The sequence below is a fragment of the Lissotriton vulgaris genome, unplaced genomic scaffold (genome assembly GCF_964263255.1).
Source record: "Lissotriton vulgaris unplaced genomic scaffold, aLisVul1.2 SCAFFOLD_956, whole genome shotgun sequence".
NCBI lineage: Eukaryota > Metazoa > Chordata > Amphibia > Caudata > Salamandridae > Lissotriton > Lissotriton vulgaris.
The window spans coordinates 733,670-759,342 of record NW_028242570.1 but is presented as its reverse complement, the minus strand read 5'-3'; the positions used below and the strand labels follow the sequence as shown (position 1 = coordinate 759,342).

The 25,673-nt window shown below is 46.3% G+C and overlaps 1 protein-coding gene across 4 annotated transcripts in view; it reads left to right on the top strand.

The window, feature by feature from the left end:
* DNMT3B (DNA methyltransferase 3 beta) overlaps positions 1-25,673 on the top strand; it is a 371,865-nt gene that overhangs the window by 28,263 nt on the left and 317,929 nt on the right. For 2 of the 4 annotated variants that reach the window (XM_086948364.1, XM_086948366.1), the window contains exons 4-6: positions 2,116-2,304; positions 21,904-22,062; positions 22,274-22,381. In XM_086948364.1, coding sequence (XP_086804490.1) covers positions 2,116-2,304; positions 21,904-22,062; positions 22,274-22,381 — 456 coding nt within the window. The remainder of the gene's footprint in view (positions 1-2,115; positions 2,305-21,903; positions 22,063-22,273; positions 22,382-25,673) is intronic. The other 2 variants (XM_086948365.1, XM_086948367.1) reach the window with 2 other exon arrangements.

The window sequence follows — 25,673 nt, the reverse complement described above, 5'->3', positions numbered from 1 at the left end:
CATTCCACTTCTCTTAATCCATCTTTGTTCCCAAATTCTAGAATTTGCCAATAGTACTCGAAAGTTGAGGTCACTAACTGGAGTTTATTAGGGGTGTGGCTGAAGTTCTAGCGGTCGGTACAAACTTTGGCTTAATCCCTTTGTGTAGCATACCCTGACAATCTAGGTCTGTGCTGACTGATGCCTCTGCTGTATGGCCAAGGAAGAAGTAGGTTCATGTGATGCAACAGAGTGGGAGGTTCCCAGCAACTTAGCCACTCCACATAATGCTGGCACCATCCGAACCAGTTATGGGAATAAGGACATCACCAGTTTCCTACAACAATACATGCTGACTGCGAGTAAGAGACCCCATTTTCCTCTGATGACGCACAGCTGTGCATCCATGTGGGAGTGCATTGAGACGCTCCTTGTTCTGATATTGTCTGGCTCAGCAGTCAACAAGAATGCAGCTTGGTGGATTTGAAGGACTGAACGATACGAAAATGTGTAATTGTTTATATAGTTTCTTCTTTGGTTCATCCTTGTACATGGCTTGAAAAAGATATCTAACAAAAACTGTGATCAAAATACCAGAATCTGAATCAGACAGAATGCAATGACCTTCCACGAGCTGAAACCATGAAAAAGTGTGATGGGAGACAGCGATGCTACAAAGAAAGCGATTACTAGAAGGGACCACACTAACATTAAAAGATGGCAAACCATGGAGGCTGCAAACACAAGGAGATGATGGACTTAGCGCTGAAACTTTTCAGACACTCACCCCCAGTCACAGATCTGTGTTGAATCCATCATCAATCTTTAGCTCACCTTGCCACCTCAGTTCAGACCCAGCTATAGGCAAATCAGTCTTGACCCTGGAGGCTAACATCAAGCTTGGGATAGGACAAAACACCTCTAATGGAATACAAACTGTAGAATTAGAGAGAAAAGACCATCCTTCCTGGATCTCTTAGATGTGATTTTGTCACGTTTGCGGGAGGGAAAGATCATTCATGCTATGAGAGATGGAAATAAGAACCATGGACTTTACCTTGTTAAACATAAAACATCACCTCGGAAGACTCTCCTAACCACCAATGACAGAGAGACACATTCGGACATCTACAGTTTTTAGTGTTTTCTCTTAAAGTCATTTTTGTCTTACGTATCCAAATCTTAGGACCCTCTGAAGAAAAAATGATGATTTGGAATCCTTCCCTGTTAAGTCTTAGAGACAAGAGGAATTGGAGTGAACTGTTGCTGATGAGTCAATGCTCCATTTTGACACCTTTTCCTTATCCTTCTCTTCCTTATTCTCTTTATCTTTTCTTCCCATCTCCCGTCCACCACACTGCATGTTGTGGTCTATGGCTTCTTTTCGGTGGCAGCTCTGTGAGGTGTAGCTGGGAGTGTAGTTCATGTACAGCACCTACATTCTGGTCTGGGTGGTGACTTAGCATGTTATGGTACCTCTTTTATCTCATGTATTACTGCTCTCAGCTGGTCTTTGGCTGGTTTCATTATTACCAATCTAATAACACTCAGCTACATTAATAGGTTGTGTGTCATAGCATTGCTCCAGCTTGCGTGGTTTTTCATGTACATCCCCTATTAATCAGAGTTTTATTAAAAGCTATTGGCTGTGCCTAAACCCTTGAAAACAAAAGGGTAATTGACAGGTCACTGGGACTATTAAGCCCAAAGCAGTGACCCCACTTGATCGGCTTTTGTCTATAAAGTATTTCAGATTTAAAGCTTGTTTTAGCTGAGTCCTCTCTTGGTATCTGTGAAAGTGTTCCTTTGCTCTCTTCCGTTACCTGCATTTTGCGTTTAGAAGATGTCACCCAGCCTTTACTTATTATTTCCCCCTTTCATTGTTTTCTCTCTTGCTTAATGGAATCTCAGTCTTTCCCTCTGTAGAGTGTAAGTCCAGGAGTTTGCCTCTGAATCCCATCCACTTGTACTAGTGAGAGGCCCACTAACCTTAGCAACCCATTGCTTCTCTTCCCCCTTGTCTGTTTTCCACTTGCCCTAGTTGTCAATTGTTTCATGATCATGTGCTTTCTCTGTCTGCCACCATTCTGTCCCTATTCAAATGCTCATTTAGTTTTATGTCTTCATGTCCCAAAGAAGAAGACAGCGGCTGCTGAAGGTACCCATCTCAATGGTCGACCTGCAATAGACCTGACAGAGGAAGATTCCAAAGAGTCTTCTGGGAGCAGTAGTTCAATGACCAGTGGCATGACTGACCTTCCCAATGGGTCTGCAGATGTCAAAGAGCTCGAGGCCTACGAATCTGCAGACACAGCCGAGTACCAGGTATCAGAACGCAATACAGTTGCATTCTTTTATGGACTGTTGGCAAATATGGATTTCCCCCATATCTTGTCCCTGATTTTTAGGTCTTGTGGATTTTTTATGGCCACGAGTGATGTACATGGATCTGATGTAATTACACATCATGTCTTTTTATGTCTGGCTGAATATAGCCTTTACTATGTGAAGGTAAAGCCTTTCATGGAAGTGAAAGCAGGGAAAAGAAATCCATTATTCATCAAGTAGGACCATAGATGAGGGGACTAGATTTTATTATTGGTTGAGAGTCTATCCATTGTGACAGTGCAAGCCATGTGAATTCTGACCCATGATTGCGCTACAATATCCACACCACGATTGCGCAACAACATCCACACCTGTGGTCATACATTGCCAGCCAAGGGGGTGAGGGGCGGGCAAGGAGTAATAGCTAGTGTTGAACTTAGGTGCACCTGTCCATAAACTGTGGGTGCAATTGTGTAATATGCTTTGAAACGGCCCCCTATTGTGGGTGCAGATGTGTAATATTCGTTAGAATGGCCCCCTATTCGTGAGCTGTGTTATGCATCATGCATATGAGCTGTGAATGAGAAGGTAAAAAGGCCTGAAATGTCCATAGACATCTCTTGCTGTCCTAGAAATAGCTGCAAGATTTGATTACAAGTGCATGAGAGTACGTTCAGTATAAGAGGTAGGGCGAGGATGCTACACTAAGCCCAGCTTGGTGCTGCTGGGCTGCCTGGTGGGCTTCCTCAGTCTACTTTGTAAGTCTGACTTATCCAGTATTTGGGTGTCTTTCATAGATTCACATGCCTGAATCATTCCCCGTCGCCGAGACGGGAACCTCCGGTACATAAAAAAGTAATGTCCTAAGGACATACATAGAGAATATAGGCCGAAGGGCCTCCCCTTTGGGTCCTTTCCACGTCCTTATGTAAAAAGGACCGAACTCTCATCGTTAGCCAATCAGCTCCGACCTCCCTCTAGAACCTTCCCGGGAGGAGCCTCAGTCCCTCAGATTTTCTACCGCACGTTGTGCTAGGGAGTCTCCAACCTGAGCTCTTCAGGTTTTTCTTGCTTCGAAGTCTCAAACTTCGCTGGAAGTACACTTTGTACAAACAAAATACATATCCTATCTTCGACTGCTGTCTCCCATGTCGGAATCCAATAAGAAGGCTTCATCCATGGCGGACTCGCAAAAGAAAGCCCTTCTCAGGGCCTGTTCCTCCTGCGGCAAGCAGCGGATTCAAGCGGAGGACAAGCACGATCTGTGCTTATATTGCCTGTACCCTGACCACGTCCCTGACAAGTGTAGGGTGTGTAGAGCCTTCCCAAAGAAGACTGTTAAGGAAAGAGAGGCTCGCCTTCTCGAATGGCTCGACAGGCTTAAGGTCCGAGACACTCTGGAATCTTCCGAGGGTAGTGTCTCCGTGACCTCCAAAGTCTCCAAGAAGAGACCCAGGGTGCAGTCCCCTGGAGAGACAGACACTCCTCCTAAGAAGGCGCACAGGAAACCTTCAGAGGCACGTTCCACCACCACCTCCTCCGTGTCTGTTAAGGATGGCCAGAGGTTCAAGAAACCCGCTCCATCTACTAAGCGGACCACCTCGGTCTCGACCACTGTGTCGACCACTACGGCCTCATCGCCCTCCGCGACGGCCACAACGACCACCACTGCGTCCTCAGGCGCGCCGGTCTCCTCGACCATTCCTCCAAAGCCTTCGTCCAAGACTAATACCGGACCATCGCCACTATCTGCGTCATCGTCACCTAAGAGGTCCAAATCTAAAGGTACGCCTTCGCCGAAGACATCTCATACCGAAGGATCGTCACCTAAACGGTCGAGGTCAAGTTCAAAGGGTCCGCCTTCACCCAAGAAATCTCAAGTCGAAGGCTCTACCACCAGTAAGTCGGCGATTCCCTTATCCCCGCAGAATTTGATGCCATCGACACTAACGGAGGCGTTCAAGTCACCAACACACACGGCGGGCGCGCCATCTTCACGCACGTCGTCGGAAGAGACCCCGGCGCCATCTTGGAAAGAATCTAGATTGGTCGAAGTCTCCATTCACTCGATTCCAACTTCCTCGGTTCCCCCAATGGTAGAGTTGGCACCCGAGCAAGAGCAGGTGACACTGCAGAGTGAGGAGTCCGACGAGGAAAACCAGGACATTCACGAGGACCAGGACGAAGTTATGTATCAGGAACGCTCCTTGAACGTCAACACGGAGAACACCCCGATGATCTGTTTGCCCCTGTCTCTGGTCAACGATTTGCGCTCCCTGGTGCAGGTCTATAAACAACGGTTCCCGGATGCCGACAGCGGAACCCAGGTGCCGGTCACCCAAGCGCAACCGTCGGCCTCGCGCCCTTCCGCTCTCCAGGCCCGTCCTCGGAACCAACCCCAGCCTCGCACTCGGCCCCAGCCTCAGGTGGAGGACTCCTCGGAAGGCGAGGAGGAGGAGACGGACTTGGAGGAAGGCGAAGTGCAAGACGTTGACTCGGACCACAGAGACGACGATGCCGATGCTGCGTCATCACACCATTCGTCTACCCCGGCATCCCCGCGACCGCGCCAATCTGAGACGGCGGACGTTGGGGGTTTCCACAAACTGGTGGACAGGGCAGCAAAGAGGTTTCACATGGCGGTGGAATCCACGGAAACGGAATGCTTCCTCCATGATTTCAAGGAGCACAGCCAGAAATTGGCCAAGTCTATTCCACTTATAGACTTTCTGTGGGAACAGGGCAAGAAGCTGATGCTTACGCCTGCCTCGGTGCCTGCGGTGGTTCCGCGCCTAGACAAAAAATATAAGGCCCCGATCACCGCGCCAGCCTGCCTGACCGGCCACCCCAAACCGGACTCGGTTGTGACTCAGGCGGCCCAAAAGCAATCCCGCAACCCCTCCTCGCCGCTGTCCGCACCCCCAGACAAGGAAGGAAGGAAACTGGACACCATAGGCAAACGGTTCTCTGCCACGTCCGCCATGACCATCAAAGTGGCGAATTCCATCGCCCTGCTTGGGCGCTACAACCGCCAGCTATGGGAAGACATAGCCCCCTATCTGCAAGGCCTGCCATCCACGGTCCAGGACGAAGTGAAAGCTCTCCTAGCGGAAGGACAAAACTCTGCGGCTGAAATCATCGACTGCGCCATCGACGCAGCCATGACGGGATTCCGCCAGTTGGCCGGGGCTGCCGTGCTCCGCCGCCAAGGCTGGCTCAAAGCAACGTCCTTTCGACAAGAGGTCCAATCTAAGGTGCTGGACATGCCGTTCGATGGTCAATTTCTCTTTGGGGAGAAGATAGACGAAGCACTCCAGGCTATCAAGAAAGATACCGATACGGCGAGGGCTCTGGGCTCCCTCCAGTCCCGGAACCAGTCCTTTCGGGGGGGCCGCTCCCGAGGTCAGTACTCCTACAGAGGTTCCTACCAAAATCGGTCGTCCTACTCCTACGGCAACAGGAACCAGCCCCAACACAAACAACAGACCCGACAGTCGTCCTATGGGAGGTCGTCCTTCAGAGGCAAATCCGCCAAGAAGGGCACTGGCGGCCGCCAGTGACCATTTACTCCAGCCAGTCCCACCACCATCTCAATCCTTTCGAATTGGGGGAAAACTGACCCACTTCCTCCAAAATTGGCGAAAAATCACTACGGATCGGTGGGTACTACAAATAATTCAATTTGGACATTCACTCGAAATGGTCAACACCCCTCCCAACACTCCTCCACTGAAGCGTGCTCGCAAACACCTGCACCTCCTTCTCAAGGAAGTATCCGCCATGTTGGTCAAAGGAGCCATCGAAAGAGTCCCAGAGTCCCAGAAGGGGAAGGGTTTTTATTCCCACTTCTTCCTAGTCCAACAGAAAGGGGACAAATGGAGGCCGATCTTAGACCTCCGGGCGCTCAACGCCTTCCTGCGGAGTCAATCCTTCCGGATGGTCACAATCCAGGAGATCCTGGGGGCGCTGGAAAGAGGAGACTCGATGGTCTCCCTGGACTTACAGGACGCCTACTACCATATCCCCATCCTCATACGGCACAGGAGGTACCTACGGTTCGAAATAGCAGGCAGACATTACCAGTTCAAGGTCTTACCATTCGGCCTCAAATCTGCACCACGTATCTTCACGAAGTGCTTGGCGCCGGTGGCAGCCTTCCTGCGACAAAGGGGTCACCAGGTATTCCCCTACCTGGACGACTGGCTGGTGAAGGCGCCTTCCCCGGAGGGCGCGACTGCTTCCTCCAACGCCTGCAGCGCTCTCTTTCAACAGCTGGGTCTGACGATCAACCTCAAAAAATCCTGCACTACTCCATCAACGAGGATCACCTTCCTGGGGGCTACCTTGGACACGAAGCGCGCAAAGGCTTTCCCCTCGGAGGACAGGACCAACAAAATACTGTCTCTGGCCGCGGCTGTGGCCAAGAAGTCTCGCATCAAAGTCCGGACATTCACCTCCTTGCTAGGGATGATGTCCTCCTGCATTCTCCTCATACCACACTGCAGGCTCCGCATGCGTCCCCTGCAGGAGGCGCTGGCGAGACAATGGAAACAGAGTTCCGGCTCCTTCGAGGACATTATCACAATCACACCGGCCATCACAAAGGCCCTTCTGTGGTGGAGAAACCGGACACACCTGACGGCCGGCTTGCAGTTCCTCCTGCCGCCGGCACCTCTGGTCATCACGACAGATGCCTCACTGGAAGGCTGGGGCGCGGTTCTGTTGGACCTTCGAGTCAGCGGCAAATGGGACGCCCAAGAGAAACAACTACACATCAACCTCTTGGAACTGAGGGCAGTGTATCTGGCTCTGCAGGCATTCCTGCCACGTATCGGAACTTCCCCGGTGCTCGTCAAAACGGACAACACCACGACGATGCACTACCTGAACAAACAGGGGGGAACGCGATCTCTCTCTCTCTCAAGAGAATCGCAAAAAATCTGGAACTGGTTGGTGGCACACGGGCTCTCCCTCAAAGCGGAGTACGTTCCCGGAAAGGACAACACCATCGCGGACGCCCTCAGCAGACAGACCTCTCTCTCCCACGAATGGGAGCTGAACGGCGACACGGTGGCCCACGTCTTCTCGCAATGGGGGACCCCGAAGATCGATCTCTTCGCGACGGCAGGGAACGCCAAATGCCCAAGCTACGCAAGCTGGCATCCCCAACGGGGGTCGCTGGGAAATGCTTTTTCCATCGGCTGGTTCAGCGTGTTTGCGTACGCTTTTCCTCCGTTCCGGTGATACCGAGGCTCCTCCGGAAGATGAAGACGGAGCCGTGCACCCTGATCCTGATTGCTCCGTACTGGCCGAGACAACACTGGTTCTCGGACCTGCTTCGCCTTTCCATCAAGCCCCCGATTCACCTGCGACAACACCCGAACCTCTTAACGATGTCCGGGGGCCAGGTACACCACCCGAACCTCCGTTCGCTCAAATTATCGGCCTGGCTCCTGAGCACCGAGAATTCGGAGACCTAGAGATCCCGCAGGACTGCAGGGACGTACTAGCCAAAGCGAGGGCGGGCAGCACGAACAAGACCTACTCGCTGAAGTGGAAGAGGTTCTGCTTGTGGTGTTCGGAACAAGGCTTACACCCTCTCCGGGTCACCCCAGTACAGTTGCTACCATACCTCCTCCACCTGGCTCAATCGGGGCTGGCTCACGCCTCCATTAAGGTTCATCTGGCTGCGATTTCTAGATTCACCAGGACCTCATCTGGACCTTCCCTATGGTCCAGTCGACTGATAAAGCAATTTCTGAAAGGGCTCTACAGATCCTTTCCGAGGCCTCGGAAAGTCCCTCCGACCTGGCAATTGAACTTGGTGCTCAACCAACTAATGAAACACCCTTTCGAGCCCATACACCGGGCCACTCTCAAACATCTCTCATGGAAGACGGCACTCCTGCTCGCCCTGACATCGGCCAGACGAGTCAGCGAACTTCAAGCGCTGTCTATTCAGGAACCGTATCTCCAATTCAGGCACGACCGAGTGGTGCTCAGGCCCAACCCTAAATTCATTCCTAAAGTGCCGTCAGACTTTCATCTGAACGAACCAATTGTACTCAAGTCATTTTTTGCGAACCCTTCCACAGCGGCAGAAAGGGCGCTGCATTCCTTGGACCTTAAAAGGTGTCTCAAATTCTACTTGGACAGGACCAAAGAGGTCAGGAAGTCTTCTCAACTCTTTGTAGCCTACAGCAACCCGCGCGTGGGTTTGCCCTTGACAAAACAGAGCATCTCCCGCTGGATTTCTTCAGCGATTGCTTTCTGCCATGATCAGGCCGGACGGCCTTTGACGGACCGAGTGGCTGCCCACTCTACCAGAGCGATGTCAACGTCAGCGGCGCTCTTCGCTGGAGTGACGATCCTGGACATCTGCCGAGCGGCGACCTGGAAGTCCCCGCACACCTTTTCCAGGCACTACTGCCTGGACATCGAACTGCAGAAGGACGCTGCAGTGGGACAAGCGGTGCTGCGCCATCTCTTCCAATAAGGTGAGCCTTACCTCGTCCCGCCATCCAGGTATGCACATTCTTCATGGGTTTTTTCTGCTATATGCATGACTGTATATTGCCATGTTTTTCTCACGTTGTCTGTAATTTATGCAGGCCTGCTGGTTGTGAGAATGTGCTTTACCACTATGCATGTATAACTGCTGGCTACTCTGATTCAGGCATGTGAATCTATGAAAGACACCCAAATACTGGATAAGAAATGCGTTACTTACCTGTAACAGCAGTTATCCAGTATTGGTGTCTTTCATAGATTCACATGCAACCCTCCCGCCTCCCCGGTAAGGACTCACGTACCTCTATGTCTACATTGCGACACCCTATCTGGGTGCGTACGAAAATCTGAGGGACTGAGGCTCCTCCCGGGAAGGTTCTAGAGGGAGGTCGGAGCTGATTGGCTAACGATGAGAGTTCGGTCCTTTTTACATAAGGACGTGGAAAGGCCCCAAAGGGGAGGCCCTTCGGCCTATATTCTCTATGTATGTCCTTAGGACATTACTTTTTTATGTACCGGAGGCTCCCGTCTCGGCGACGGGGAATGATTCAGGCATGTGAATCTATGAAAGACACCAATACTGGATAACTGCTGTTACAGGTAAGTAACGCATTTCTTTCTTTGTGTGCGTCTGTATACTTTTTTCATGTGTGTGCATCCCTACAGCACGTGTGTGCGTATGCACGTGTCTGCTTGTGTGATATGATGTTACTTTAGGTGCATGTATGTACGTGTGCATGTCGGTGTATATGTTTCTCATTACCCATATGTACTTACTGTGGATGTGCATTTGTTTCTATGCATGTTTGTGTGCATGCGCCCCTTGTCAAAACATTTGTCGCTAAATGTCAGTGCGTTCTTCCTTTGGGATGCCATTTTTTGGTTTTATTTTTCGGATGTGTACGTTCGTGGGTTGCTACCCTTGTCTTATTAATTCTTTCAAAAAACATTGCCCGTAACATGTCTGTTTTCCTTTTAACCACTGGCCTTTACAGTTGTTTATATTTCATTTGTTTTATTGCCATTGATTAGCATTCCTTGTACTCTAAACCCCTATCTTCCAGCACTGTTCGGCATAATAACACTGTTTTTGCATTGATAATACTTGGCATTCAGTGTGAGTATTCCAACCACATTAAAACACTGATTGATGTTCAGGGAGTTATCTCTTTTTTATTTTATTATGTGCCCAAATTATCTCCTGCTTTGTCAATGATGTCATTTCTCATGTCATGACTGATATATTATGTGAAGTCATAAGCAGTGCATTGTGGATGTGCTAGTTACAGTTAGCTCAGTGAACTATAATTAGCAAATTTCAGTGGTCTTTTGTTTTTTAAACGCTAGTTTTTATCTCATTTCAACACCTAACTATAAAGTTCATTTAATCTTGGGTCTTTTATTATCATATTCAAACTTGAGGATGTTCCTAACCCTCTCTGGCAACCTGCAACTAAAGTCATTGTGCATAGCAAGGGTTGGTTGCAGGGACTTGTATTTGGTTAGACCCTGCACACATCCCTCTGCTTTCAGCCAGAATGACTGTTCTCACTGTACCCTCCACTCAAGCTTCGACACCATGGTGCAACAATACCATTGACTTTGAAGGTTGTAAGCTTCTCACTCAGTGATACTGTCCAATTCAGCAGGAGTACGCCAGTGCCTCATGGGATGGGCCTGCACCTTGTCCTGCAAGTGTACTGCAGTAACCATGGCTTGATTGTTTTTCTTCAATCTGCGGGGTGTCTCCTCAACAAGGGCCTGGGGTTCAGAGTGCCCCTACCTTTTCCAGGACACAGGTGGCTCTATTCTTTTATATACATACATAGCTGCACATATATATCTACATTCATATATGTATGTACATATATACATACATATATACATACACTCACACACATATATATATATATATACATACATATATCAGCAGCACAGGTCACTCGTGGATCACCAATGTCTCGGCAATTTCACAAGGAAAAGACCAACGAATCCCAAGAATGCTGGCAAAAGTTACTTTATTTCATGAAGGTTACAGCAGCGTTGGCAGATGACGCGTTTCGGGCGGTTGCCCTTGAACACATCATATATATTTTCGGGCGGTTGCCCTTGACCACATCATATATATATATACATATACATATATATATATATATATATATATATATATATATATACATATACATATATATATATATATATATATATATATATATATATATATATATATATATATATATATATATATATATATATATATATATATATATATATATATATATATATATATATATATATATCCTCACATAAGCCTTTTAAAGAATTTGCATCCCTGCTGGCCCCCCATCTTCTTGATATGTATGAGGAGTCTGTGCGAACTGGTGTCTTCCCTCCTTCCTTTCGGGAGGCTCTTATTGTGGCCATCCTGAAACCTGACAAAGACCTTAAACGATGCAAGTCCAAAGACCCCTCTCTATGATAAATATTGACAATAAGATCCTCGGAAAATCCATCGCCTTGCGACTTGCCTCTTTCTCATATGATCTGCCTGAATCAATCCAGCTTGGTGCCACAACCTACATCGTATGACCCACAACCTACATACTTTCTTTGCCTTCATACACTAGAACAGAACCTACAGGGTGCTGGTGCATTTCTTGACGCCTCAAAGGCTATTGACTTGCTCAAATGGCCCTATCTTTTCTATCTTATTGAGCGCCTTGGTGTGGATCGCAAATTAATTAATTTAATCTGCCTGCTTTTTTACCTTGCCTGTTGCACATCTGCGGATCAATAGCACAATCTCAGTTGCCCGGGCATGCACCAAGGGTACCCACTGTCCCCCTTTCTCTTCGCTATTGCGATGGAACTCTTGAGGTCTGACTGTGGCAACACTGTTCGCACCGTGCCTTTACCTTCTGACCTAGGCGGGTCCTTGTCTCCATGTATGCAGATGATTTTACTTTATATATCCAGAATCCATCAGAAAACTTGGCCCTGCTCCTCCGGGAGTTATTCGATGCAGTGGTATAGCGGGCACCACCATCAACTGGGGGAAGTACATTTTATTTCCTCTCACTGACACTGCACAAACCTTTGTTCCTAACTTCCCCCTGACCTCGGCCACTGATTCTGTTCGTATCTGGGGATATGGCTTAACCGAAACAGAGAAGAGCTGTGGCTAGACTCTTAGTGGGGTGGGAGCGCACCAGACACGCCCCAGCACAATCACCTCTTGCATGATGGTTCACGTAGTTCATGATTTCTCGCTCAATACTCAGTTCAAAGTGTTCATAGCCAGTGCTATATTATTTATTTCCAATTCGTATCCCTAGACACGTGTTTCATGATTACTCAATCGTCAGTAGGGAAAATTAGCAAAGTTCATAGGTTGCAGGGCGTGCTGCCTCATCTCTCAGGGCCAGTTCCACTCACAGCATGAAGGCGCAAGCTCCCAAGCTCGTCAGCTCGGCGGCTCATGAGAGCCACATTTAAACTTTTAGTGGGGTGGGAGCGCACCAGACACGCCCCAGCACAATCACCTCTTGCATGATGGTTCACGTAGTTCATGATTTCTCGCTCAATACTCAGTTCAAAGTGTTCATAGCCAGTGCTATATCATTTATTTCCAATTCGTATCCCTAGACACGCGTTTCATGATTACTCAATCGTCAGTAGGGAAAATAAGCAAAGTTCATAGGTTGCAGGTTGTGCTGCCTCATCTCTCAGGACCAGAGCTGTGGCTAGACAATTATGCAGACTGATGTCTTGGCTTGAAGACCGGGAGCCTGTGTAGTTGAAACTCCTGCTGTCTCTAACCGGCAGATTGGTAATTGCTAAAATGGTGGTTCTCCCCGAATTCTTTTATCTCTTATGACCTGCTTCCACCAACTACTCCAGTCCCATCTAGTTTTGGAACTTTGGGCTGACAAGCAGCCTCGAGTGCCATGGTAAATTTTCACACTTCCTTTTGAAGAGGGCGGCCTTGGTGCATCTGATATGGACATTTGTACATTTTACGCAGCCCAATAGCGGATCATGTAGCTCCGTGCCAACTTTAGACTGTGCTTTATTGCCGTCTCCGTAGAGTGCGACAACAGGTGGACACATTGGCATGCAAGGTTTGGGTGTGGAATGACCTTCAATAAAGAGCCTGCTTGAATCACCTATACACCCAAGCCACTCAGATTCTGGGGCATCCGTTGCTCCCTGCGGTTTCTAAGGCTGGAATGCGGGGGCTCCACTCTACCGGCTAATGCTTACCTCCTTTGGGATGGTATATTCTGATAACACCTTCGTTACCTATCACAACTCTTCGGGCCGCTTCTGGATGCCATGACTTATTATCAGCTCCGAGCGTCTATGCACAACCTTCATGACACTTTCCCACGTGCCCCTCCTGCATTTATGGTACTTAAGGAAATGCTCACTAACCCTTTGCAGCAAAGACTGATCATGCGCATTTACACTAGTATGCAGTGGATAGCGTCGATCAAGGTCCCCCCTGCTCGACAGATCTGGTTGGACGATATCCACGTGGAGATCAACGAGAAACAGTGGCCCTTCTGCTGTACTCAATCTAAGGCCCTATCTCCAAATTACAGGCTGAGGCTGATCCACTTCAAGTTTTTACACAAAATTTATCATACACCGGCGCGAATACAGCAAATGGGTCTAGAAAAGGATTTGTGCAGCTGTGCACCACATGCAGTCTTCCTGCATTTGGTGTGGGAATGTCCTGAGATCCGTGACTTCTGGACAGTGGTATTTAGGAACATCACTAACATTACTGGCCAAGCTCTAGACTATTCTCCCTGTGTCCCCTACTAGGCTTCATAAAGAAGACTCCCCTGGAGGCCCGATGACTAATGGCAATGCTGCCACTGTTGATGTTACGTAGAGTGGCGGTGCACTACAGCAGGCGACGAGCTTCCACGAGGAACAACTGGTTGCACTATGCAGCCCTCTTCCAAAAGCTGATGGATGCATACTGGGAGCTGATGTCAATGCACTCCCGACCCTAAGAGTATTTGGGCCCTCTTGTCAAGTTATCTTAGGCTTTTTGATGACTTGCCGGAGGATTTACTACATTATGACAGCCCCATCAATCTGTGCCCACATTGACACACCCCATCATGATGATGTCTTGATTGCCTACATGCCCAGCCACGTCCAAAAGATGCCCTAACGAACCGAGCTGTTAGGTGTGCTTAATCCAGATTTCGTCATCTAACAAGAGGTGGACTTCACTGAGTGACAATGTGATTAGTTACTCCTTGGCTACCATCCCTTTCATTCCTTACTTCCCTCTCTTTTTTCCCTCTTCCCTCTGACTCTTCCTTATCCTGTCACTTGTTGCATTTTTGTACAATGGTGATAACAGAATGACTTTGTAATGCGTCCGTTTGAGATGCAATCCGTACTGATATACAAGCATTTTACAAAACTCAATAAATACAATATATATATAATAAAATGTCCCAGTAGGTGTCGGATGATCAGAGATATGCCATGATCACTCAGCCACTTCCAAAGACGAAGAGCTTTAAGCACAGAACCCATGACCCTACTCCGCCCTGTTTGTTGCAATACCAGAAGGCAGTCGTATTGTCTGTGAGTAACTGTACTTGCTCCCCTTGATCCTTGGAAGAAACGTTTTTAAAGCCAAATGGATCGCTTGAAGTTCCAACAAATTTATGTAAAGTCGAGCCTCCCCCAGAGGCCAGAGGCCTCTGAATTTCATGTCTTCCAAATGACCTCCCCAACCCCAGTAATGACGCATCTGTCACAATGATCAGCTCTGGTTGGGCAGGGAAAGGGGTCTTCCGCAGTATGAATTGCAGTCGAGTAGTCACCACTGCAGGTATTTTGATTTTGAGCCCACTGAGACATAAAAATTCCACTGCAGAGCCCGCTTGTGCCGCCTCGCATGGTCCGCCAGCAAGATTCAGGAGGCCAAGAGACCTAGATGTCCCAGAGTTACTCTCACTGAGATCAAGGGTGCAGGCTGAAACATTGGGATCGCAGCCGGAATATCCTGGACACATTGAGTTGGAGGTATAGCTTGAAACAACCCAGTGTCTAGGATAGCCTCGATGAAAGACTGCTTCTGTGAAGGAGTCAGGTGCGACTTCGGCACATTGATGGTAAAACCCAGTGATATCAACAAGTTGGCCTTCGTCTGGAGATCGTTGACAACCGACTGAAGTGCGTTTGCCTTCAACAGCCAGTGGGGGTCGGAAATACTGGTATTTCCAACCTCCGAAGATAGGCCACAACCACCTCCATCACCTTTGTGAACACCCAGTGTGCACTGGTCGGCCCAAAGGGACGGACGGGGAACTGAAAATGCTCTTGTCCCACCTGAAAACAAGATAAGGTCTGAGATTGCAGGATGGGAATATGATAATGCACATTGTGCAAATCTAACGCTACGTCCAGTCTCCTGGATCCAGAGAAGATAGAACATGAGCCAAAGTGAGCATAATGAATTTGTCTTTCCTCAAAAAGAAGTTCAGGGGATGAAGATCTAAATTAGGGCAAAGACACATATCCTTTTTCGTTTTTAGAAAATACTGGGAGTTACAACTAGTCCCAATTTTTTTAACTGGAATCCTCTCTATCGCTCCCCTATGCAAAGAGAGCCTGAACCTCTTCTACAAGAATTGACAAGTCCTTTGACAGATTTTGTGGTTGTAGAGGAAGGTCTGAAGGGAACGACTGAAAAGGAAGGGAATAACCTTGTTCCACGATCTGGAGCTCCCATTGATCTGGTTATGCTCCTACATGTTAGTAAGGCAAAGTGACTTCCAACCACTGATAGTGAGGCACCAAAATCAACTAGCGTGTTGATTTGCTGCAGACGGTGGGTGGCTGGAGTTTGGGCGGATCCCTATGCTTGTTAGCTGTTCTTTGTCTACCTGCTCTACGACCACAATGCCTAAAAGCCTGGGTGGTTGCATATACTGGATGCTACTGTCTCTGAAGATAGCCTCTTTGAAAGCCTCAAAAGGTGCGCTGTTGCTGTGATTGCTGGCGAGCCGAAGGTGCCAAACATAATGAGTGGGCAGTGACTCTGCTCCCCTTAATTTTCCCAAGGGCTGTACATGCTTTTCCCCTAAATAACCTAGAACTACGAAATGGCATGTCCATCAAAGAATATTGCACATTTGTATTAAAAAGAGTTGCGTTTATCACAATACTGGTCCCCACAGCTCTACCTATACAGTCTGTAGTATCCAAGCCAGATTTTATTGAAAAGTTTGCTGCATCATCCCCATCTGCAACCAAACTTTGGACGATGTTTCACGTATCTTCTGGTATTGCAGGTAAATCACAAGCCACCCTGTCCCACAAAGCATGGGAATATCTCCTTAAAATTCAGGAAGCATTCACTGATCTTAAAACCAAACTAGTTGAAGAAAGCATTTTTTTGCCATAGGCCTCCATCTTTTTATACTCCCTAATAGGGAAGTGGTAAGAAAAGCATTAATATTAGTATGGCTAGTTAAAGCCTAAACTATTAGACCTTCCAAAGTTGGATGTTATAGTAAAAAACGATCCCCTGGGGTCGAACGATGCCTGCTCACAATTTCGCAATTTACTGGAGGGCTAGATCCTGGCTTAGTCCAGGTGCCCATTAGAACATCTGTCAAGGCCTCATTAAATAGTAACACGGTCTCCTGTGAAGCACATGCTGGCTGATGTCATTAATTCACGAGATGGAGTGTTACGCGGAGCCATGACATCGCACAACGCCAACTGTCACATCTGTAGGACATTGCTATACAACAGTTTTCCGGATCCAGTCTGAAGCCTGGAAGTATTCAAAAGGTGAGGAATCTGCAGTTGGAAGTCTTTGTCAGAAATATATATATATTAATGTTGATATATAGACAGAATAGATATTATTCCCAGTTTAACCAGGCTCTTGAACCTCTCACTACTACACTCCGCAGTACCCACTAGGTGGAAGGAGGCCATAGTCAGACCCATTCTAAAGAAACCCACCTCAGATCCTGAACAGCCAAACAATTATCGACCAATCTCCCTTCTTCTGTAAAATCCAGGAGTCACTGATAAATGGTCAATTAATTAAACATCTGGAAAAAAACAAAGTGCTAGACCCTTCTCAGTCGGGTTTCGAGCTTTTCCTAGTACCGAAACAGCCCTACTAGAAGTGGTGGATAGCATTAGACTCTCTCTGGACAATCAAAAATCGGCCATTTTGGTACTTTTAGATCTGTCGGCCGCCGTCAACACCATCTCCCATTCCATCCTTTTGGAGCGCCTGAGAGAGGCGGGTGTTGGAGGCCCAGCATTGGCCTGGTTCAAGTGTTATCTGAGTGACCATTCTTCCAGAGTCCAAATTGGTGCTTTCACTTCCAAGAGTCAATCTATCAACAGGGGTGTCCCTCCGGGTTCTGTCTTCATCCCTATGCTCTTTAATTTATATGTATTCCCCTGGCTAAAGTTATCAAGGATCACGGCTTCGACACACTGTAGTATTCTGATGATACACAGCTGTTAATTACTCTTGGATCTGATGTTGCCAACACTAAACAAAGATTTGGGAATTGCATGCTGGATATAAACAACTGGATGTCAACAAACAGCCTCCAGCTAAATGCAAGTAAAACCGAAGTAGTTCTTTTTGATAATGCACAGACGCTGTGGACAAATGATTGGTGGTCTCCTACCTTAGGTACCTCTCTCCTTCTGAACGTAACAGCCCGGAACCTTGGCGTAATGATCGACAACCAACTTTTCATGTGTGATCGTGTCAATCAAGTAATGCATATCTGTTACGGACTAATGCATGCCCTTCGTAAAATCTTTAAATGGGTCTCACTGCCTTCCCATCTACCATTGATTCAGGGTCTAATTATCAGTCGCCTGGATTATGGGAATGCTCTATTGGCATCCATAAATGAAGAACTCTTAAATAAAGTCCATGTTTTTCAGAACACAGCAGCTAGATTGGTTTTGAACCTTCCCGCTCTCTCCCCTTCTGCAACTAGCCTGAGGATCCTCCAATGGCTGCCAATCAAGAAGAGGATATATTTTAAAATCTGCTGTCTTGTCTTGTTTATAAAATTCTAAATGGACAGGGTCCCCACTATGCCAAATAAACTGAAAAAGTATCAGCCAACACGGACTCTCCGCTCTGCAAATAAACATTTATTAACAATTCCTAAACAGTTAAACACGGCGGCAGATCTTTCTCGAAACTAGCCCCCACTCTTTGGAACTCCCTGCCACTGCACTTGCGAACCGAGTTAAATTACAAGACGTTTTGTAAGTCCATCAAGACCTGGCTATTTTAAAGCCACTTCTTTCTCAGACATTTCTCCTGTCTGTTCCTGAGTCTCGGCAAAGCACTTTGAGACCCTAGGGTGAAAAATGCGCTCAACAAGCACCAGTACATAGACATAGAGAAATAGATATAGATCAATATAAAGATAGATATAAATGTATAAAGCCTAGGAGCAGAAATACTAATATGGGGAATAGAGAGCAAGTCAGCCTGCATCCATGACATGATTTCCTGGAAGCGCTTTAAAGAGGGTTTTGACTCAGCGGTTGAAGAGAAGCGAGAACATTGCATATCCCTATGGATCTTAACATGTGATTGATGCAGGCATGTGGTAATCATTTGATGAGAGTGCTGAGCTGTTTGTACAGGAAGAGTAGAACTAATCCTCATTTTAGTTCTTTGACGAATTGAACATTCAAAAATTTTTGTCAAGGTTCCTGCATGCCATACTTTCACAAATTTTGCCACTCTTCTGTTGTGCCAGCACAGGCATCCTCTAGAAATTGATAGTGGATTGCCTGCACTGCCAAGATTGATGATAACCACGTGGTTTGGAACTTGAGAACAGTGCAGTGAAATTCAGTGGGATAGCCAAGACACATCTTTCCACACATAGTCATTATCACACATTTCCTTTTCTTTCCCCTTACATCCATTCTGTTTTTGTAAGTACTCACTATAGATAGGTATGTTGCTCATGTCTCACCCAAAGGACCACTTCAATGTCTTTCTTTGGCTTGAGAGGTCAACTTGAGGCGTAAGGAGATGCCCATTATACAGGTTTGAACAAACTTCCTTTGCAAGGCTTGGTAAAACTGTGCTGCCCTGCCTTTGATATTTTTCATCAGATAACTCTACCATTATGTGGGCCAGTGTAAGTGACCCATGTTTTTTGTTTGAGCGCATCAGATCTGTTCTATAATGTCAAAGGGACTTCAAATGTGTTACCACTTCAATACGGTAAGGGCTACTTACTAAGGCTATGTGGAGACTCGAACTGGTGACTATAATCACATTTTAGACTGTGTCTAAGCCCAATAAATATCACACTTGGCATTTTGCTGGGTAGTATGGCCAGCAACAAGAAATGATTCTCCTTCTAGACTGAATATGCCTGAGAACTTCTGAAAATTATATAATCCTTAGTTCGACTCTGGCACCACCAATGTCGGTGAGAAGACACCGGTTTAGGAATGCAATTTTTGCATAATTGCCTTTCTTCTTCTAGAATGGTCTTGTGTGTGGAAAGTCTGCACTGTTACCTTACTACTGTGACCTGTGGAGAGAATGAATGCTTACCAGCCTACAAGGAAAGAAATGCTAATCCAGGAGGAGCCGATCTGACCCACAGCCATACATGTGCATTGCAGAGCCTACCTGCATTGACCCACCTCGACTGACAGATTGTCGATGAGCCATTTTGGTTGCCACTGTCTAGCTGGCCAGCAGTGACTACACTCACCACATGTTCAGTGGGGTCGGAAAACAGTCAGCTTTCCCACCTCTAGCTTGGAATATGAGTAGAGGAGGTCGCTCTGATTCCAAAGCTATTGGAATTGTCTTCCCCGCCCTTGCCATTCGTGGAATATTATCATTTTAGTTGTGGTGTGGATCTAACCCTGGAAAATTTGGTTGTGGTTGGTCTAGACTCAGGTTACACCTCCTGAGTGCCTCAGTCCCTTTGATGTCCCTGCCACTGAACAAAATTGACAGCATCCATTGAATTTGTGTATAGTACTCTGCTTTAAAGAGGCAATCTAGGACCATCCTTGTGCATGCTAGCTCTATAGTCCAAAAAGAAACAATTCCCAACTGGTCTTAATGAAAGTCAATTAAATGGTGATATTTACAATAAGTGAAAGTGCAAGTGCTAGAGTGAGCAGCGTGAACGGCGCATAGTGACAAGAATTATATACAGTGATGGTCGCTCCTGCATCTATTGCGAGCCCACCATGCCAGGAGAGCACTCACCGCCTGCTCCAGCCCTGAAATAACACAGGCTTCCCCGCCGTTGACTCCTAGAAGCAACGATCATCCCGCCCCTCCGCAGACCCAGACCGAAGGACCTACCTCACGCAATCTATGTACGCGTGCGCGGCACTGCCCTCATCGACAACCTTGTCCTGAAGACGATCCGGACTGACGGGGATCGAAACGCCGTCGACATTGCAGCATTATTTGTTGACGCATTTTACGTTTTGTGCTCCAAATAATTTATTGAATTTTGCTTCAAAGTAACTGCAACTTGAAACTGTGGAGCCATCACTGTATATAATTCTTGTCACTATGCGCCGTTCACGCTGCTCACTCTAGCACTTGCACTTTCACTTATTGTAAATATCACCATTCACCAAGTGCCTTTTCGGTTGTCACATGATTTGCTCGACACAGTGCTGTTTAACTGTATTTAGCCATGTGAAAGACCCCTAAAAACCTGCTAAATAATAAGCTTTTCCTAAAAAAACGTTTTTGAGACTCCTTGGTTCTGTCCTGTTCTTTGTAATGCTAATTGCATACTGCATTTAATTGACTTTCATTAAGACCAGTTGGGAATTGTTTCTTTTTGCATTACTCACCCATCCCAACGTGGTTCATGGGTTTACTCCTGTTTATCTAATACAAAGCTCTATAGTCCATCAGTTAATAATGAAAATCAGAACTACCAATTGAGTCCTGAACTGATACCTGCACTCAAGTGACATTATAGACTGTGTTCCTAGCTGCAAACCGATGATGAGACACTGGACTCTGTCGCCCTCAAATCTCCACCAGCACATCAGGAGAGTATTCAGTGAATTTACTGGGTGGGGTCTTAATTACTTGAGTGGTGAGTCTTTGGGTTTACTGAGTTTATTAGAGGATTCCTTTTATATTTAGCCTTTGTAAATTAGAAACTCCAGCACTGTGTATTTCGTAAGGTTGGCCCAAGAATGGAGCAGCAGTTTCTGAAGTCCTTGTATCTGCATCCTCTGCCCACCCTGCAGGTCTTTTAACAGATGAAAATCTTTCACAAACTATTTTAGATTCAAGAGCTCCTGAAGATCCTTGAGCCAAACTGAACCCAGCCGTAGGCCTTATATTATCTGAAATGTATCGTCCAGTGTTAGGATTATATAAAAATCGTCCTGAAGCCTCTGGTTCTTTTTTTAGACATCTTAGTTTTAACTGATTTATTTTTCGTACCATATGATTACAGACTTCTTCTTTTTCTAAAACTGATAGGACATTAATGTTGTTGAGTGGTATTTACTGTGTCTTGCTGCATCTGAGATTCTCACTGAACCACTTTCCTCAGTAAGCCATAACAGCTCGCCCCACAGAGTCAAGTACACAAATAGGGTAATTTAGATATTCAAAGTGCCTTACTTAGTATTGTGGCCCTGGAAGACCAGTGGTAAAAAATACTACCTAAGGAGGATACTGCGCAGTTAACTGCTGACTGCTTAGGACCTCTACACAAGGTCTGACTATTAGCAAACAAAGGCCTCTCATCTGCTGGTTATTCTCAGTCACAGTATTTGTCGGATCCTTAATATTTACTGTCCAAAATACAAAATAGTCACTGCATGATAAGGTGAGTTCATTGGCACCACTCAGTAATTTTCAGTCACAGCCTGCCAATCACTGGAGGAAAAGTGGAATCTGTTTTATAGAAGGGATACAACTTCTTTGTATGGTCATTCTGCATAACGTTTCTAACTTTCCAGAAGTTAATTATTCCTAGAGGCACCAAACGTTAAGGTTTACTTTTCTTTTCTGTCTGCTTTCAGGATGGGAAAGGGTCTGCTATTGGTGAACTTGTCTGGGGGAAGATTAAGGGCTTCTCGTGGTGGCCTGCGCTTGTTGTATCTTGGAAGGATACAGGCAGACGCCCAGCCAGCTTGGGAACGCGATGGCTTCAGTGGTTTGGCGATGGCAAGATCTCAGAGGTGAGTGTGACTGCTAAAGCCCTCAGACTAAGCCTCAGGATAGTATGTCCAGGTTGGTGTTTAGTCCAGTGGAGGAACAGAAAATGGCTGGATATTTTTTAAGAAAGTATCACACTCAGCAGATGACATTGTGTGGCCAGTGCTCATATTGCACATTACTTCTTTTCATTTGTATAAGTCAATATAAAACTAAAAACCATTCTCATTTCAGGTATCTGCAGATAAATTGGTGGCCTTGAAAGACTTTAGTCAGTATTTTAATCCTGCCACTTTTACGAAGCTGATCTCCTACAGGCAAGCCATTCACCATGCTTTGGAGGTAAACATTACAGTTTAAAATTCTTCTTGTAGTTCTTTACATGAAAGTTAATTATGAAAGGCTGTAGGTGCCCCAGACAGAAACCTTTTGAAAAGTGGTAACAATATTTTTTTATATTTTATATTGTATTTTAGAATTCCTGCCCCAAGAGACCCAGCTTTGTCTAGTGTTGTAAGAAGCAAAGTGTGAATTTTGCATAAAAACAATTTCTTTCCATCATCTATCCTACCTGCAGGTCTTAATGCTTACATATATTTGTCACAAAAATTGTGTATAAGTCAAAAACAAAGGTCCAGGAGCGATACATCTATAGCCAGGTTACATGGTAACTGATGAATTTAAAATTAGTTTCAGTAGATTAATAACATTGTGACAATCTTAACAAGAATCTGGGTTTCCTGGACCCACGATGAGCACTTCTGACCCAGCCAGTTAAGTACCGAAAACTATAATCAATTACTTTGATGTCAGGGATCCTTCTTTGTCCTAATCATTATTTTAGCTGCTCCCATTAAAATATTGTCCTATTATGACTACATAATCAAACACACACCATTAGTTCCTACTTGGTGTTTTTTCAAAACGGTTTTTTAATCATAAACAATTTCAATTTATTACAAAAGTCATCGTAAAAATGGGCAGTCAATGTCTAGGTCATTGTTTTCATATTATTCCTTCGTCAAAAAGAGGAAAGTTGTAAAAGTGCATGGTTGTGTAGTTAACCTTATTCACTGATGAAAATTGAGGAAAAAGTTCCGCAAAAAGTTAAGTGTATAATAAGTGCCCACCGAAGAATGTTGGACCAACTTCCTTATCTGCTAGCACTAAATCCTATTTAATCAAAATGTCTTCTCATAGAACTATAATAATTAGAATAGTAATTTTAGGCTTTAACATATTATAATTGATTACAATTTTTCCTTTTTGACATGTTTCAGTTTTTATCTAACAAAATCTCAGAAAAGAACATTCATCAGAACAGGCAGCAGTATCAGTCCATTCTTGATCATAACTACAGTTCAGTTCAGTTCAGTTCAGTCTGTCAATATTCAACGGAATACGTGGCTTTAGAAGCTCGAATTGTAGTCTTTGTACACATTCTCTGTATCCTTTTAACGATCATCAAATAGTAATAGACAAAGAACATTACTGAAAAAGGTCAGAAAACGTAATATTTATATAAAAAGTAATAGTGTTCTGCGAACAGCTCCTGATTTTATTATACTATTATTTAAATTTAACATCTTTAATTCATTAAACAGGGAGTTGGGAGGGGATGCCCGAGAGCAGCAGCTCACACTAGGTAGGCTGTGCTGGCTATACCTTTAATCCTTCTCTGATTGACCTGAAGCAATAATCCTTGCCACTTCACTGGATGAGCATATGCACACAGTCCGTATTGGCGGGCATTCTGGGGTCGTGGCGCAGTTGAAAAGAAATTAGTGGACCAGATGGCCGTCCCAAGGTGAGGCTACCAGGTGGCACAAGACAAAATGGCGCTGAGTGTCACGTTCCCCTGTGGATGTAGTCTTGGTGGACTGTAGCGGGTAGCTGTGGGAACTGTGTGGTCCTCTTCCTGGTTGTTGGCTGGGACTTGGCCATCCCTCGCAGTGTGGGGCATCTTCTGGGGAGGGAATGGTGGTGGGGGGTAGATGCTTGACCTGAGCGGATCACATTGGCTAGGCATGGGACGGACCTGCCTGGCGGTGTCTTACTGCCACATTGCAGTCGGCTGCAGTGTCAGTACCGATCCGTGGGGTTGCCGGTCCTCTTTGGAGGTCCATCATGAATCAGAAATGAGACCTGAACACCCCTTGGGGGGCTGGAGATCAGGTTTGGTATGTTTTTGGTGCTCCGGAGATTGTAGCTTGCCTGGAAAAGATAATGTAAAGCTATCTGTAACATTCCTCTGATATTTCAAAACAAGACTAACGCATCAAGCAGCACCACTTGGGCACCATGCCACGTATGCCATAACTTGTATCACACAGCACTGCATGACGTGTTTGGCCTAGTAAATACTATGTTCGATGCATATGAGCTGCAGATTCTACACTTTGCATTAGATCGCCACCTGGTGTTGGGCTCGGATGATTGCATGTTGTTGTCGTCTTGGAAGAAGTCTTTTGTAGTCACGAGATAGGTGACTCCTCCCTTGGACGATAGTGCGCATGGTCATTGGCTCCATCCTTAGATTGTTTTTTTCCGCGACTGGGTTCGGATGAAAATTTTCCGCTCCGGTTCGAAATCTACTTTTCAAGTACTTTGAGGCGTAAAAACGTATTCAAACTTCACCAAACTACTTTCGATGTCGATAAACGTCAACTCAACTCCATCAGCTCGATTCCGGTCGTCGACGCGGGCCTTTGGGCCTATCCACGCCATGAGGCCTACACCTCATGGAAAGGACGCAATTCAAAAGATGCCCCGAGTGTGGAACAAAGTTTCCACACAGTGACCAACACAAGGTCTGTATCCTGTGCTTATCGCCAGAACACGACAAATCCAGCTGTACAGCCTGTGCGTCCTTTCGATCCAAGAAAACCATCCGAGATCGGAGGGTCCATCGACACGACATGCAGAGATCAGCTCCGGAACCGGTGGATATCTTCGACGAGGAGGTTCCGCTCATTCCCGAAGAAGATTCCGATGATCTCCAAATCGTCGTATCAGAGGCAGATGACTCAGATGACTCCATACCATCGGGTCAGCGCGTGAGTACTACTGCCCCTGCCCCATACACAGCACCCAAATCGAAGGCAACGATCAACACTCCGCTTCCGGGGCCCAGTCGCGACAGAAAAACAACTGCAAAAGCCCCGCCATCGAGCCCGGTTCCGAAGAAAATGATCAAGCCTTCCGGTAGCTCCTTACCGAGCAAGCCGCACGTGCCGATCCCACTACCTCCCTCGGCACCGAAACCGAAAGAAGTCTCGGCTCCGAAACCATCGACTTCTAAGGACAAACCTATGAAGCCAGCGTCCGACGCCTCGAAGCCGACAACACCAGCTTCCACTCCGAAGCCATCATCTTCGGTACCGAAACCTACAAGGCCTGATTCTGATGGGCCCTCGAAACAGCCTACGACTCCGAAAACAACACCTTTGGTGCCAAAATGTACGCCAAAGGACACAGTAACAACTCCTAAGGCTAAAGACCAGCAGCAACCACGCCTGGAACCGCAAGGAGAAGAACTTTTTCAATCAGATCCTCTACAAAAGAAGATCTACATTGACCCAAAAACAGGTGCTGTATCCACTACACAAAAAGAGGAAGTCAGACACAGCACCTA